General features: G+C 41.0%; 1 protein-coding gene across 1 annotated transcript in view; it reads right to left on the bottom strand.

Annotated features, from left to right (window-relative positions):
- Positions 1 to 17,200, bottom strand: part of MYO15A (myosin XVA) — a 162,657-nt gene that overhangs the window by 130,858 nt on the left and 14,599 nt on the right. The window contains exons 2-10 of the mRNA XM_073635189.1: positions 12,369 to 12,451; positions 10,612 to 10,675; positions 10,189 to 10,298; positions 9,968 to 10,042; positions 9,039 to 9,129; positions 7,069 to 7,172; positions 6,025 to 6,088; positions 4,761 to 4,874; positions 160 to 321 (exon numbers count right to left, since the gene is read on the bottom strand). Coding sequence (XP_073491290.1) covers positions 160 to 321; positions 4,761 to 4,874; positions 6,025 to 6,088; positions 7,069 to 7,172; positions 9,039 to 9,129; positions 9,968 to 10,042; positions 10,189 to 10,298; positions 10,612 to 10,675; positions 12,369 to 12,451 — 867 coding nt within the window. The remainder of the gene's footprint in view (positions 1 to 159; positions 322 to 4,760; positions 4,875 to 6,024; positions 6,089 to 7,068; positions 7,173 to 9,038; positions 9,130 to 9,967; positions 10,043 to 10,188; positions 10,299 to 10,611; positions 10,676 to 12,368; positions 12,452 to 17,200) is intronic.

The raw sequence follows: 17,200 nt of genomic DNA, 5'->3' as shown, positions 1-17,200 counted from the left end.
ATTTTAAACTCTTTACCTCTCCTAGTTCTGTAAAGGTGTAAAAGCTGTAAAATGATCACATATCAAGATCCTTATACGATGTATCAGATATTAAGAAATAATTTGTGTTTAATATAAATGCACTACAAATATGCCCCAGTTAAGTTTGTGAGCTCTCACCTCATATTTCTCAAAGTAGACATTGCCCAAGTGCAGGATGGAAGACAGAACTCGGAAGATGCTGTCCTGATCTTCTCCATTGAAGCTGAGGGATTCCATGGCGTTGAGGAGCCTCCGAAAATCTTCTGCGTCACTTTTGGATGGGATCTCACAGTTACCTCCCTGAATAACAAATAAAAGGCAAATGACAACTCCAATCAACACTTAATTTATTATTTAGGATAGAGTGGAGTAGGGTTAGAACCTTTGAGTGGTTTGGAGCTTGCACAGGGCTGAGGACTCCATCACTGTCCCCTATGTGACAGCACTTGAGTTGATGGTTGCCAAACACTAGGGGTGTCCTATAGGTGCAAGGAGAGATTTCTCCACCCTGTGTAGGACTCTTCTCCTCACTTTTGTGAGTGAACAGAGAGACGGGAAGGTATGTACAGTGGCTTGAAAAAGTATTCATACCTCTTGAAATTTTTCACATCTTGTCATGTTACAACCAAAAACTTAAATGTATTTCATTGGGATTTTATGTGATAGACCAACACAAAGTGGCACATAATTGTGAAGTGGAAGGAAAATGATAAATGGTTTTCCAAACTTTTTACAAATAAATATCTGAAAAGTTTGTTGTGCATTTGTATTCGGCCCCCCTGAGTCAATACTTTGTAGAACCAGCTTTCGCTGCAATTACAGCTGCAGGTCTTTTTGGGTATGCTTCCACCGGCTTTGCACATCTAGAGAGTGACATTTTTGCCCATTCTTCTTTGCAAAATAGCTCAAGCTCTGTCAGATTGGATGGAGAGCGTCTGTGAACAGCAATTTCCAAGTCTTGCCACAGATTCTCAATTGGATTTAGGTCTGGACTTTGACTGGGTCATTCTAACACATGAATATGCTTTGATCTAAACCATTCCATTGTAGCTCTGGCTGTATGTTTAGGGTCGTTGTCCTGCTGGAAGGTGAACCTCCACCCCAGTCTCAAGTATTTTGCAGACTAACAGGTTTTCTTCTAAGATTGCCCTATATTTGGCTCCATCCATCTTCCCATCAACTCTGACCAGCTTCCCTGTCCCTGCTGAAGAAAAGCATCCCCACAACATGATGCTGTTACCACTATGTTACACTGATGGTGTGTGATTTGCAGTGTTAGTTTTCTGCCACATATAGCGTTTTGCTTTTAGGCAAAGTTCCATTTTGGTCTCATCTGACCAGAACACCTTCTTTCACATGTTTGCTGTGTCCCTCACATGGCTTCTCACAAACTGCAAATGGAACTTCTTATGGCTTTCTTTCAACAATGGCTTTCTTCTTGCCACTCTTCCATGAAGGCCAGATTTGTGGAGTACACAACTAATAGTTGTCCTGTGGACAGATTCTCCCACCTGAGCTGTGGATCTCTGCAGCTCCTCCAGACTTACCATGGGCCTCTTGGCTGCTTCTCTGATTAATGCTCTTTTCGCCCGGCCTGTCAGTTTAGGTGGACGGCCATGTCTTGCTAGGTTTGCAGTTGTGCCATACTCTTTCCATTTTTGTATGATGGATTGAACAGTGCTCCGTAAGATGTTTAAGATATTTTTTTTATAACCTAACCTTGCCTTAAACTTCTCCACAACTGTATCCCTGACCTATCTGGTGTGTTCCTTGGCCTTCAAGATGCTGTTTGTTCACTAAGGTTCTCTAACAAACCGCTGAGGGCTTCACAGAACAGCTGTATGTATACTGAGATTAAATTACAAACAGGTGGACTCTACTAATTAGGTAACTTCTGAAGGCAATTGGTTCCACTAGATTTTAGTTAGGGGTATCAGAGTAAAGGGGGCTAAATACAAATGCACGCCAGATATTTATTTGTAAAAAATGTTGAAACCATTTATCATTTTCCTTCCACTTCACAATTATGTGCCACTTTGTGTTGGTCTATCACATAAAATCCCAATAAAATACATTTACATTTTTGGTTGTAACATGACAAAATGTGGAACATTTCTAGGGGTGTGAATACTTTTTCAAGGCACTGTATATGCTTACTGGGAAAAGCACAGATTTATCAGATTATGATCTGAAAGAAAGGTGGCAGGGCTTAATGCAGAACTAAGGAATCTTTTTAGTTAGCCTCATTCACATAGCCGACCAAGGCCATACACCACAAAGAATTGGTGGAAATCAGCGGCAGTTATAAAAAGGTGTTTGCGTTTAGGGTGGTTCATCTGCCTCTAATCGCACACAACCGATCGGATGAAAGGTGACATGCAAACAGCCATGGTGCCTGTCAGCCCATCATTGATATGTACAGGCTGCAGGCTGATTGCACGCACCTGGGAATATCCTTTTTTCGATTCTTGTGTTTCAATGTTTTTATTAGCGTTTTTACATCAGGTATAACAATAGCAAAATATATAAAAATTATATCAATTGCAGAGTACCTGATGTTCGTTTACACGAGTAAGAGCACTGGGTACCTTTTTATTGGCACTTAGATGGTACTCGTCAGGCTCCTTATTAAATCAAGAAGATGTAAAGTAGGGGGAAGAGAAGAAAGAAAAGAAGAGAGGGGGGGACCCCAAGCTCTGGTCCATGCTGCTCTAAGGCTCCTCAGATCGGAGTCGTACGGGGATCTCCAGTCAAGTAATTGATCCACGGGCTTCAGACTTTTTCAAAGACCATTATTTTGTCATTCAAGACTGCCGAGAGTCTTTCATTTATCATGATCCAGGAGAGCTTGTGCTTAGGTTGGTCAAATGGGATGGCAGCTGACCTCCAATTTCTGGCTATAGTCATTCTAGCAGAGATAAATATGAAAGTGACAAGCCTTCTCTGTTTTTTTGAGACCACGTCAACTTTAAGCCCCAGCAGGGCATGTTTAGGGGATTTAATGAGGTTGATTTAGGTAAGGGTAAAAATAAAGTTGTAAACCCTTATCCAGAATCTTCGCACCTTGGGGCATTGCCACCATATATGGCATATCGTTCCTGATACCACTGATACAAGGCAGGATGGATCCATGCTTTCATGTTGTTTACGCCAAATTCTGACCCTACCATCTGGAATCGAGACTCATCAGACCAGGCAACGTTTTTTCCAATCTTCTATTGTCCAATTTTGGTGATCCTGTGTGAATTGTAGCCTCAGTTTCCTGTTCTTAGCTGACAGAAGTAGCACCTGGTGTGGTCTTCTGCTGCTGTAGCCCATCTGCTTCAAGGTTCGATGTGTTGTGTATTCAGAGATGGTATTCTGCATACCTTGGTTGTAACGAGAGGTTATTTGAGTTACTGTTGCCTTTCTATCATCTTGAACCAGTCTGCCCATTCTCCTCTGACCTCAACAAGGCATTTTCCTCCACACAACTGCCGCTTACTGGATATTTTCTCTTTTTCTGACCATTCTCTGCAAACCTGAGAGATGGGTGTGTGAATATCCCAGTAGATGAGCAATTTTTGAAATATTCAGACCAGCCCGTCTGGCACCAACAACCATGTCACATTCAAAGTCACTTAAATCCCCTTTCTTCCCCATTCTGATGCTCGGTTTAAACTTCAGCAAGTTGTCTTCACCAAGTCTAGATGCCTAAATGCATTGACCTGCTGCCATGTGATTGGCTGATTAGCAATTTGTGTTACCAAGCAATTGAACAGGTGTACCTAATAAAGTGTCCGGCGAGTATATATTTGCATGACAATTTAAAACAGTTTATTGATATTAATTATTTATGTTTACTCTGTATTCCAAAGGTTGTTTTTATTTTATTTTGAACATGTGACCAGCAGCAGAGGACTAGAAGCTCCTCCTGCTTATGTTTCCCTGCAGACAGGCTGGGAGAGAGCTGGGTCATGTGCCAGCTCTATATCTATTATGAAAAAGGTACTTAGATGTTTTTTTTTATTAAAATAATTACAGGACCATCATCCATATACAGAAATAGAAGAGGCAATGTGTGTTTAGTATCACTTTAAAATTAAACACTTCAAACTAAATTCTACTAGTGTAAGGCTAACTTTTGTATGCCACATTCCCTATTCTTTTATTTCTCACCTTATTGTTCACACTAATGTACTGCGAGCTGTAGATACAGTAATTATTATTAAGGGTTCCCTGAAGGACCTAAAAGTTATTTCAAGGATTCTTCCAGTTTAAAAAGGCTGAAAAAGGCTTTTTAGAGGTGAAAATGTTTTTTATTGTATTATGTTTTTACAGTAGAAGAAAGAAACAGTAATCAAATTCAACAATATCAATATGAAAGGCCATTGCCCAAAACATATCATATTATCCAGGCTGAAAATTGTTCAGTAAATAGCAAAACACATTGTAAGTAAGCAAAGTACATAAATCAAGTGTACAGATGTCAGAGGAAAAAGGCTTTTTAGACTGTAATTGCTCTACCATCGCTTGTACTGATAACATTAAAGAAAAAAAAAAAACACACCACAAAACATTGTTTATAGTGAACAATTTTCCCAAAAAGTTGGAAAGTCATTTTGACCAAATTTTTTTTTGTGACAGATCATAGAATTAGAAGGTTTCCTAAAATTGCTCTGTCGATGGCCAGCTGAAGAAGCAATTAAAATAACATAAAAGACTTAAGGTAACTCAAAGCTTCCTAATCGGAGACATACCTGATTCAAGTAGTAATAAGTTTCAGCATCCTGCAGGTAGAAAAGTTGCTTTTGTTGAGCTGGGAGACCTGCCAGCATCTCATAGAAAATGTGGTAATTCCTTTCGTTTTTGGCCTGAAATATGAAAAGGGGATATTTGCTCTCATAATTTTCAAACATTTATTATACATGTACTCTATCTGGGAAGCCTGGTAAACATTTTAATAGAATGTGTAAAAAATAAAACAGTAGTAGCTGACCAGTAAAAGTAGTTCCCAAGTAGGAACAGTTTCCCTGTCCATGACAGTCCCTGTGTCTTTGTAGAGTCATCTCCTGATTATTTGTCTAATTTTCTGATTACAGTCTCCTAAAATCTGTCAAACTACGGCAAAAGGTTCACTACTGGCGATTCACACTTTGGCCTTGTGCTAATCCACATGTATACCCCAAGAGCCTCAGAGAAGAAGATTAAGGAATAGAATGGGTCTGCAACTAGATATAAAAACTGAGGTTATGACAACAGGAAATACAGCCAATTACAGAGTTGATAAGGAAGACATAGAAATAGTGGACAGCTTATGCCTTCTTGGATCATTTATTAACAATAAAGGATTCAGCAGTTAAGAAATTCAAAGCAGATTGGCACTTGCAAGAGCAAAGATGAAAGACCTAGTAAATATCTTCGAAAGCTTTGAGGAGTCTAGGTCTAAGTACAAAGATCAGAATTGTCCATGCTGGACCATGAAGAAGCAAGATAGGAAATGCATTAATGCTTTGATCTTTGCTGTCGGTGAATAATTCTAAAAACACTGTGCACAGCAACAGCAAGGAAAACAAAACAGGTCCAACAAATAAAGACCAACCTTTTACAAGAAGCCTTATTTTGGACATATTGTGAAAAGACACCAAGACACGATGCTTAAAGAAGTTTCAGGAAAAGGAAGAATATGACCAGTGATAAGGTTGATCAATACAGTCATTAAAAGTATAAAGATGCCATATGTATGTCAATATGAAAAAAGCACACCTGGGCTATGGGGCATCACAATGTACAGATATGAATTTGTGTGTTGTGGTGTGCTGCATTGTCAAAAATAGAGCAGGTATGTTTTTTGTGTAGCGAGGCACACCAGGAGTCTGTTCAAAATTAATGGGCTGCCTATGAGCCTCATTGTCTGCAAATAAATCTGTAATCAGAGGGGCAGATAGATGGTCAGAAGCGGAAGGAAGTGTTCCTACTGGGTCATGATGGAGGACCTCAGATGATATCAAACACAGGACTTACCTGAAACACAATTCTGGATTTTTCAAGCAGGTATTGGGATGTTATGGCACCACAAATTATACCCCTGTGCAGAAAAACATTAGGGAAAAGTGTTAACGACATGAACATAAATGGCATAATGCTCAGGAGAGGGTAGTGCATTTCTAGGGCTTGTGTACACAGGCATTTGTTTGTGTCAGAACTGCATTTTTTTTACATTGCAATGTAATGTAAATATAAAATCAGCTCAGAAGGTCAAAAGCAACTCAGAAGAAGGTCAGGAGCAACTCAAAAATAGGCTAGAAGCAAGTCAAAAGCAGGCCCAACACAGCTTAGAAAGAAGCTCGAAAGCACCACAGAAGGAGGTCAGAGGCCACTCAGAAGGATGGCAAAGGCAAATCAGAAGAAGGTCAGAAGGATGTCAAAGGCAGCTCAGAAGAAGGTGAAAAGAATGTCAGTACTTTACAGAAAGTTCAGAAACAGCTCAGAAGGAGATCAAATGCAGCTCAGAGCATCAAATGTAAGTCGGATGTACCTACTGTAAAAGTATGAAACATTTGGCTCCTCACAAGCCCTTAGATGGGTTCCATTTTAATCCACACGCGGTTGAGAACCCAAACTGTGTGTGTTATATGTCCACGTCCCTACATATCATATATACTATGGAAACATTTGTAGTCCTAGGACTTTATGTGGACATTTATAAAAACACGGAGTATCAAAAAAGACACAATTTTACTTCATTCCATTTAAAACATTACAAAACATATTAAAAATACTCCACATAGAGTCCACACAAAATGTCCACATAAAGTCCTATGACTACAAATGTTTCCATAAAATATCCATTTGAACCCACAGTGGGCTCTGCACCTGTTCTTTACCTTCTACAAATTGTGATGTAGGTAACTGGGTATCTTTATGTATTATTTGGCCACACTTGTTACAATCTGAATATATTGTCCAAAGTCTGATTGTCAACTAATACAACCATTTTCTAATGGATTACAAACAGACAATCATCAGTTTTATATTTCTTTAATTAAAAAGGATCCAAAAACTTACTCCTCCAGGTAGATCTCCACAAATTTGCCAAACCGGCTGGAGTTATCATTCCGGACTGTTTTGGCATTTCCGAAAGATTCCAGCAGAGGTGTGGCCTCTAGAATCTGAAGGACAAAGAAATCCATATCTGCTTGTCTTTGTATACAGTATACACCCACACACAAGTACACACATATACATCCATATGAACAGTTACAGTGGCATTGCCATACAGAGATGCAGATATGCTCAATGCATAAATCACCACACATTACACACAGAGCTGATAACAGGTAAATACCTCTATCTACCGTGTCCGAGGTGAGTGCATTCATAGAAAGGAAGCAGAGTCAGGATTTAGAATTATGAACTGGTCATTACTGGAGCACAGACACACTGATGATGATTATATACCGCTTCTATCTATTGTCATTACTCCTAAACTTAATAATAGTAATATTCTTTATTTCCTTATATCTATCATTCTCTTTATCTCTCTATGTCTATACTATTTCTTTCTTTCTTTCTTTCTTTCTTTCTTTCTTTCTTTCTTTCTTTCTTTCTTTCTTTCTTTCTTTCTTTCTTCCATTCTCTTTATCTCCCTATGTCTATACTATATCTTTCTTCCATTCTCTTTATCTCCCTATGTCTATACTATATCTTTCTTCCATTCTCTTTATCTCCCTATGTCTATACTATATCTTTCTTCCATTCTCTTTATCTCCCTATGTCTATACTATATCTTTCTTCCATTCTCTTTATCTCTCTATGTCTATACTATATCTTTCTTTCTTTCTATCATTCTCTTTATCTCTCTGTGTCTATACTATATCTTTCTTTCTTTCTTTCTTTCTTTCTTTCTTTCTTTCTTTCTTTCTTTCTTTCTTTCTTTCTTTCTTTCTTTCTTTCTTTCTTTCTTTCTCTCTTTCTCTCTTTCTTTCTCTCTTTCTCTCTTTCTTTCTCTCTTTCTATCTTTCTATCTTTCTCTATATCTATCATTCTCGTTACCTCTCTATGTCTATACTATATCTTTCTTGCGTTATACGTATCATTCTCTTTTTATCTCCATGTCCATACTATCTCTCTGTTTCTCTCTTTCTTTCTTTCTCTCTCTCTCTTTTTTTCCAAAATGAATGATACCACAATACACTTTTGCATGCACAGAGTGCTACCTCGTGTTGCAGTGATGCCCATATTTATCACCTGTAGTGTGAACCAGCCATAAGGGATCAATATACATATTAGCCAGCACACCAAGCAAGGATCTTCAAATAACATCCAAATGATTTATTCTAAAGTGATCCCATTACATCTTACCTCTTCAACAGGCATGCGACTATGTCTGCTGCCTGTACCTTAAGGAAGGCACAAACAGCAGTACAGTCAGCCAGCATTCTTACTTTTTGTATCCTAATCGGTGAGATTTCCCATTATCTCCTGTCCTGGTTACACCCTATTGCCGCGTACAAACGGTTGGATTTTCCGACGGGAAATGTACGATGGGAGCTTGTTGTCGGAAATTTCGACCGTGTGTAGGCTCCATCGTACAATTTCCATCGGAATTTCAGACAAACAAAATTTGAGATCTGGATCTCAAATTTTCCGACAACAAAATCCGTTGTCGGAAATTCCGATCGTGTGTACACAATTCCGACGCAAAAAGTTCCACGCATGCTCGGAATCAAGCAGAAAAGCCGCACTGGCTATTCAACTTAATTTTTCTCGGCTCATCGTACGTGTTGTGCATCACCGCGTTCTTTACGTTCGGAATTTCCGACAAGATTTGTGTGACCGTGTGTATGCAAGACAAGTTTGAGCCAACATCCATTGGAAAAAAAACATGGATTTTGTTGTCGGAATGTCCGATCATGTGTACGCGGCATAAGTGTTAGGATTTGACTGGGTGTCACCAGCACAGGAACTGAAGAGAAATCTCGGTAGTGGGAGCACAGACAGAAACAGAGAAAGAAGAAGAGAAAAAAAAACCTCACCTGGTTTGTCACACCGCGCCTCTGGTTAACCGCTACCAGGTAACGCAGGACGAGTTTTGTGGCCTCCGTTTTACCAGATCCACTTTCACCACTAAAAATAAATAAACAGTTTTTAGTACGCCAATACTCTCATTGAGAAACCTTTCTAGCAGTTTCATCTGTCTCTCAGTGAATTGAGTGATGATGTGTTGTCTTTGTTTAGATTGCCAAATCTGCACATCTGTTGCAATTTTATTTTAGGGAGAATAAAACATAAGAATTAGAAACACCCCAGGTAAGTGGAACTACCCAAAAGTCCAAGGTAATTAGTAACAGAGCCAAGAACTACTGAGCAATCTTGCCGTTGGAATTCCCAAGAGATGTATAAAGCTACATAAAAGCCTGCCCCACCAGACTCAACCTATAACTGAAATATTAAAAACAAAAAAGTGTAGCGCTAATATATGAAATAATAAAAGGAAAACACAATGAACACAATGAGAAATATAACACATACGGTTATGAGTATAGTGTGATGAGCTCAGTGACTACCGATAAAACTTTCAAAACAAAATCCAAATAAAGACTGCTGATAAATATGTGATATTGAGTCCCATATGTATGAAAAGCTTCATATGAAGATCGTGATGGTGAACAGATATAAACTTGAAGTGAAGAAACACCACCACCAACAATATGGAGGCTTACCGGAAGATTTGAACCCAAAAGAACGTACGTTCGATGGGTCAAACAAGCTTGTGTTGTGGAACAACCAATGAGACTGTGGAATCCTTTGAAGGTTGCAACAGGAACCTACGACCATCCATGGACTAATGTGTCTCCCTGTAATCTGGAGCTCCAGACTTTCATGTTATGGCTTCAACAGGTGACTTTTAAAAGCTACCCTTAGTGATAGATGGTGGTACATATGACCCTACAGAGATACTCACCTAATGATAATACACTGGTTGTGTTTGGCATCCATTAGTTTGGTGTAGGCGACATTTGCAATAGCAAACAGGTGCCTGCAAGAGAAACATGGTATAAACATTGCCAATAGCAAGGTATGTATTATGCCCGCCATAAATGAGCACAATACTATATAAATAAAATATTCCCACCAAGTCTCATGCAGGCAATTTGTCTGAAATGCTTCAAAGTATGGACTTACGGAGGATTTTCTCCCAAGGCTCTACCTTCGTAGTGCAGCACATGGTCTGTCCCATAAATATTCAACATCTTGTAAGGGTTTAATGAGAGGAGGATGCTACCAATATATGTCTAAGGGTGGGTGGAGAAAACAGATGTCAGTAGTGACATGGCAGGAATTCACTCGAATGAAGATATGAACATAAATGCACAAAATATAACTGGATACAAACATTATAGAGTAGTTGATCCAGGGAATATCCTATTGCCTCCTATGGGTTTAGGAAGATCCCACCCCCCGAAGCAAATTGGATCATGCTTTATTAGTTTTATTTTACTTTCCTCTGGAGCAACTGTGGGTTTTCACATTTTTTTTTCTATTGGTTGATCTGGATGGACTTGTGTCTTTTTTCAACTTGACTAAATATGTAACATGCGTACTTACATAGATCAGATCTCGTTCAAACCTCTTACGTAGGTTGTTAAGAACTGACACTTCCTGTAGATCTCTGCAAGAAAAAAACAACTTTAAATCATTGTGTCACAAATAGCACAGAGTATAATTTTACCTTAAAGCAGAGCTCCAGCCCCCCCACGAAAAAAAATAAATGTCAGCAGCTACAAATACTGTAGCTGCTGACTTTTAATATTAGGACACTTACCTGTCACAGGGATCCCGCGATGTCGGCACCCCAGTCGATTTTTCAATCAGCTCTCGGGTGCTGCCGCCGCCATTCCTTCTAAGGGAAACTGTCAGTGAAGCCTTGTGGCTTCATAGCCGGTTCCCTACTGCGTATGCGCGAAGCGTGCTGTACTTTGTGAATGGCCCGGTGGTGGGAGAAGGAGGAGGGGGGCTGAACTTCCGAGGGATCTCACCGCAATGAGGTCTCCCGGAAGTGGGGATGACAGGTACCCGCTCCCCCCTTCCCCCTCCCTCCCAAAAGGTGCCAAATGTGGCAGCGGAGGTGGGTGGAGAAAGCAAACAAGTGGAGCTTCCCCTTTTGGGTGGAGCTCTGCTTTAAAAAATGAGTAAGGAGTTAACTTACCTCGACTCACTTTAAGGTTAGTTAGTGGCATAGTTACGTTGGTCCAGGTTGGACCAATGCAAGTGTACTTATTCCATACCTGGCCAATCCCTGTGGAAGTGGAGAAGCTATAGAGAAAAGGACGCGCCAATCTAAGTGCAGTATCCCAAGAACTTTAATTACATAAGTGGATCAAGAACACTTACAGGAAGAATAAATAAAATAAGCTCATCTGTCAGTGGGTCTCCTGGGGTGTAATCCAGGAGGCTGATATCTATCTGGTCATCGGTGTAGTTGATGCTGTCTGACCGCTCTGTGTAGGAAGCAGGGAAGTGGAGTCTGGAGCCTCCAGGGGATAGGAGGTCGCACTCTGGCTGCCTGGATAGTCCCATCAACTACACCGATGACCAGATAGATGTCAGCCGCCGGGATTACACCCCTGGAGACCCACTGACAGACAAGCTTATTTTATTCATTCTTCTTGTAAGTGTTCTTGATCCACTTATGTAATTAAAGTTCTTGGGATACTGTACTTGTAACTATGCAAAAAAAAACAAAAAAAATGGAATTCAGCTTTAATATAATTAAAAAAAATTCAAGCAAGTTTTCAAATATGACTTTCAATGTTTTCCCTGCTCTTGTTATCCCCTGGGAGTTGTCCTGAAATTAAACCAGAGCTCTAGCCCCTCCCCCCTCCCACCAAAACATTAAAAGTCAGCAGCTACAAATACTGTAGCTGCTGACTTTTACTATTAAGGCACTTACCTGTCCAGGGATCCAGCAATGTCCTAACCCAAGCCATCTTGGATAAGGGAAACCGCCAGCAAAGCCTTGCAGCTTCAAGTCGGTTTCCTACTGCGCATGCGCAAATCGTGCTGTGCTTTCTCAATGGGCCAGCTGCGGCAAACTCAGCAGGAAGTGGGAGCAGGTACCTGTCAAAATCAGGTAAGCGCTCCCCCCTTCCCCCCACAAGGTGTCAAATGTGGCATCGGAGGGGGGAAGGAGGCAGACAAGTGGAGCTTCCCCTTTTGGGTGGAGCTCCGCTTTAACGAAGGTTCTGCCAGTTTATATTTCTTTCTGTTATCTGAGGATCCTTTCTCCAGGTGTCTTGAGTTTTTTTTTTCTGAACATACAGTATATGCTTATGTCAAACCACTGAATATACAAAAACACTTACTCCAGCTGTGTCAAATCCTGGACCATGTTCTCACCCTGCTCTTGGCCTGGTTCCGTGTACTGCGAGCTCCGCATGGGCTGCATCTGGCAAGAACCAATGACATGACAAAATAACAGGAAATGTAAAAGTTTAACTTTTTATTCTTCAAGGGTAATTTTTCTCTCTCTCCTTCTGCCTGCAAGTAAGTCCATTTTGGGTAGCAGCAAAAAGGTCAGTATAGCCCTCTACTTCTTATATATCATGGGGACTTCAGCTAGGGCTAGATTTATATGCCCCCACCGACCACCTTCCTAAGCCAATTGTCCTAAGCTGCCCATTTATGACCCTATGCAATTGGTTAGTCTTATAATGGATCGATTTCATTACAACAAGCTCGCCAAAACATGGATCGAATCTTGGCTGGTCCCTGCTAAACCAGCCGAGATTCGATCCACCTTTGGCCGGCTTAAAGCTGTCCACACACCGGTTCATATGCGAACACAATTTTGAAGGAAAAGTCTCATCAGTACATTCAATAATGCCAGTAGAGACTTAACAAAAGTATTTGACATTTAATTTGCTTTTACCTTTCAATTTTGGTATAAATGGTATTGTCCAAGCGAGAAACCACATACACTGGTAAATATTTGTTCCTTCAAGCAAAAATATCCAAGAAAGATTTAAATGTTCAAGCTAAATTCTATTAGTGTTTTGGAGCTTAAAGGAGTTTATGAAAAAAAAAAACATTGATACTCACCTCTATCTGTCTGCTGCGGCAGCTGTCCCAAGTCTGTTGCAAGCCAGAGAACTGAGTGATCACATGCCCGCTGATCGCTCAGTTCTCGGTCAGCTCTGAGTGGAAAGCAGTGATTGTCAGAACTCTGCTCTCTGCTCCTCCAGCGCTTAATGCAGAGCTGGACTGAAGAGGCTGCGGGTGCAACTGGCTTCGGCTCTCAGCCACGAACTGTCAATCAGACAGCTGGGTGGATCCTGAAAAATATTATCGGGATATTTTCAGAGCCTGAAACAGCTCTAACACCTCAGCTGACAGTGGGCAATAGGTCGATAGGTATGGCCAAAATTGCTTTGGAGTTTGGGGCAGAAAAGCTAAAAGGAACTGTCTGCCCACTATGCGTCAGGTTAAGAAAAGTAGCCATATTGCCACACAAGGTAACCCATTGCCATAAAAGGTTTTCATTTTCTAGCTCAGCCTTTTTCAACAAGGGTGCCTACAGGTTTCTTCAGGGGTGCCTTGGCAAAATGCCTAAAAATTGCCCTAAAATTGCATACAAGCCAGTGAGTGGATCAAGCTTGTCTTTTAGTTACACAAAGGCTCAGGTTTTCATTGTACACCATTACAATCTTCCAGCTTTTGGGTGCCTTACAGCATCCTTTTTTTACCCCTTCCTGCCCCTCTCCATCAGCACTGGGGTCATATTGACTGAGTGAGGGAGAAGAGAAACATTGGAATACTAGTCAGTGCCAGTGTGCTTTGGAAGAATAAATGACCTCTAATGTTGGGTGCGTGGATGTTAGTTAGTTTTTTAAACTTTAGAAAAGGGGGTCCCAAGAGTATGCATAACTTTAAAGGGTGCCTTGGCTGTAAAAAGGTTGAGAAACATTGTTCTAGCTTACTGCACAAATATGACAGATTTTGCCTGCAATGGGAAATTTATATTCCAGAATAATTGTGGCAGGTGGTAGAAGTGTCTGTTGATAATAAAGGGCCCACAAGGTCCAATTTGCTTCTTAAATCAGAACATTTAAAGTACTAATTTTCCCAAGTCCCCTCCCCTACCCCCAGACAATACACACTCTTTATTTTAGATTTCTAGCTTAGTATATTTTTTGGGAATGTAGCAATCATGTGACCACACCAATCCTGTTCTTCTCCTGGCGGTGGTGGTGAACAAGGGGCAGCGGTGAGGAAGGAACTACATGTCCTAGAGGTCTGTGTGGTTGAAGCTGCTGTGGCCATTGCTGCTGTGCTATTTGTGATGATGGCAAAGTCTACTGGCTGTAGCGGCTGCTTCACCTCTGTAGTACTAAGAACTACAAGGAGGCATTAAAATGCTGCAACAGCCCCGTGTCCATGCCCCTTCGGTGATATGGAGCCAGAGTGCAATAGACCCTGTACACTATATGCTATGCCCGGGGACACCTGGAGAGGGTAGCTGATGGCTTTTCCCACCCCTTCTCCACTTGGCCCCCGGGCGGTCTGCACCCCCCTGGAGGTGCACCCCCCTCAACTACCCCCCCCCCCCCCACTCCTTACCCACCCTTCTACTCTGTCCCTTCTTTTGTTATTTCTTCCCCTACCCCCTTCTCTACATTGATTCTCTTCTAGGAGAGAGCTAGGATGGCGAGATAACCTAGAGTCGGACGCTATCCACCCCCAACTAAAGACTAATAGTATGACCAAACGCTGCCTTTTGCTCCCTTACTGGCCCTCAACGCACAGCACTACCACCAATAAGCTACAGAGCATTGCAGCATCATCGCCCTACTTAGGAAAAAAAAACCTTGCCACAACCACTAGAAATCAAGGGGCTAATTCCCTACTAGACTGACTAAGGAGAGCACGTGAGGGGCACTAAATGTTAGTTCATTGGTTTATAACTGTTTGAATTATAATGCCTTGTTGATGTCAAATGCACTAACTTTTGTATGTTCTGAATTTCCTATGAAACTTTTCAAAATAAAAATAAAACTTTTTGTGAAAAAAAAAAATGCTGCAACAGGAAGGGGCTGCTGAGGTTCAGTGGTGTGCAGCCAAATGTTCCCAAAACTATTGATGGAGGAGAGTAGACGAAGGTGGTCTGCATGCAGAATGTGGAGCTGTAAAGCACAGGAGGAAAAGAAATGGAGCAAAATAAGTGGCTCAGTGGTTTGTATCCTGGTTAGGATGCTATCCACAATGAGTTTGCATGTTCTCTTGTGCTTGCATGGATTTCCTCCAACACTCCAAAGACATGCTGGTAGGTTACTTGGCCAAGTGCATGTGAAATAGGTACCTTAGATTGTCAGCTCCTTGAGAGCAAGGACTGTAGTGAATGTACAATACGTAAAGCGCTGCGTAAATTGTTGGCGTACATAAATCATTTTAAAAAAATCAAAACTGGATTTCTCCTTTGACCCTTTTACCACCGCCAACAACCATAGTAGGTTGTGGCTTGGAGGGGGTATTCCCCCCGCACTCACTTTCATCATGTTTTGCAGGCTCCACGCACCCATCAGCAGAGCCAGGATGGGCAGGGCAGGTGTTGCTGGGTAGAGCAAAGGGAGCTCAGCAAACGTCTTTCTCATCTCCCCCTCCTGCTAATGAACTTGAAGCGACCTGCACTCTATTCGTTTCATTGGAAGGTTCCCCTGATGCTTCATTAAAGAAAACTTTTTGGGCAAAAAAATGTATGGCTTTTTGTCCCCTATATGATGAAAAAACAGTTTAGTAAAAAAAAAAAAAAAATTTAAAAAGTGTAAAAATTTACACCCAAACGCTTAAAGTGGTTGTAACCTTGAAAAAAAAAGACTCCCGTTCCTTTAAAACATGACCTATATCATAGTGCTAAGTGCTGTGTAATTTGTCCCATTCTATGATGTAAAATACCTGGTTAGTCCTGCCTGTTCCTGTGTCCCCCTGTGTGTGCTGACCACAGTAATCATGGCTGCTGATCCATGATACCGTGGTCAGTTTACGTGCCTCCGTCATCTCACTCTCTGCTGTGAGTCCCTCTCTCCCCCTCCCTCCCTGCCTGTCAGCTCAGTATAAGATCTGAGTTCCGAGCTGATCCCCCGATCCTCCCGCCGCTATTCCTGTAGAATAATATATTAAAATCTCTGGCATCCCCTCCTATTTCGGAACCTACAAAGCACTGTGCATCTATTTTTTAAAAATTATATTCCTAAATACCTTCTTGCACAGCTATGCTGTGCGGTCATGTGGTCTCCCTCTGCTGGCCAGCTGACGTCAGAGGGGAATCTCAGCCCCTCCCACCTGAGAAGGGAATGAGAGTGGAGGGGGATCACGTAACCGCACAGCAGAGCTGTGGAAAAGGGTGTTTAGGAAAATCATCATTAAAAAAATGACACAAAGTGCTTTATATATGCATGGAACAGAGAGGATGTCAGCTTTTTCAACTTCTGGCTTAACAATCTCTTTAAAATCCCAGAAAAAAAAAAATCTTTGAGCTCTAAACTGAGGACCTGTAGGGGCTTTTAAAGTGTCGCCTATGGAAAATATAGATTTCCATAGTTTGTCGCCATTTCATGGGCGCACGCAATTTTAAGGCTTGACATGTTGGGTATCTATTTATCTATTTACTCGGCACAACCCCATTTTTTTATATTTCACAAAAACATTTGGTATTAAATTGTGTTTGTGTGCCCTACAATTAACTTTAGTGTATTTTTAACTGAAATGTTTGTGTTTTATAAACTGTTGCGCTAATATTAGGTGGCATGAAAAAATAGAACTACCACTATTTTATTCCCTATGGTGTCTGCTTTCAGAAAATATATAATATTTTGGGGAGTTTATGTAATCTTTAGGCCTCAAAAAAAATAAAGATTTTTTAAATGTGTGCAAAAAAAATGCAAAAATGGCTCTGGCAGTAAAAGGGTTAAGTAATAATAATGGCGCACACGTTTTACTGCAGACATGTACACCATCCCTGTTGTGACCCCACCACTGAAACCTTTGCCAACAGTACATCCAATTCCTAATTCAATACTTCCCTCTCATTCTCCTGCAGTCGCTGGAACTGGATCAGGTCCCCACATTTACATAAATCCCTATTGTGAGAGATACTGACTTCAGTCTGGCCCATTCCACCCCCCCCCCCTCTGACTTTCCG

This window comes from Aquarana catesbeiana, linkage group LG06 (genome assembly GCF_042186555.1).
Source record: "Aquarana catesbeiana isolate 2022-GZ linkage group LG06, ASM4218655v1, whole genome shotgun sequence".
NCBI classification, from domain to species: domain Eukaryota; kingdom Metazoa; phylum Chordata; class Amphibia; order Anura; family Ranidae; genus Aquarana; species Aquarana catesbeiana.
The sequence above is the reverse complement of the archived record's forward strand: the minus strand, read 5'-3'. Positions and strand labels throughout refer to the sequence as shown.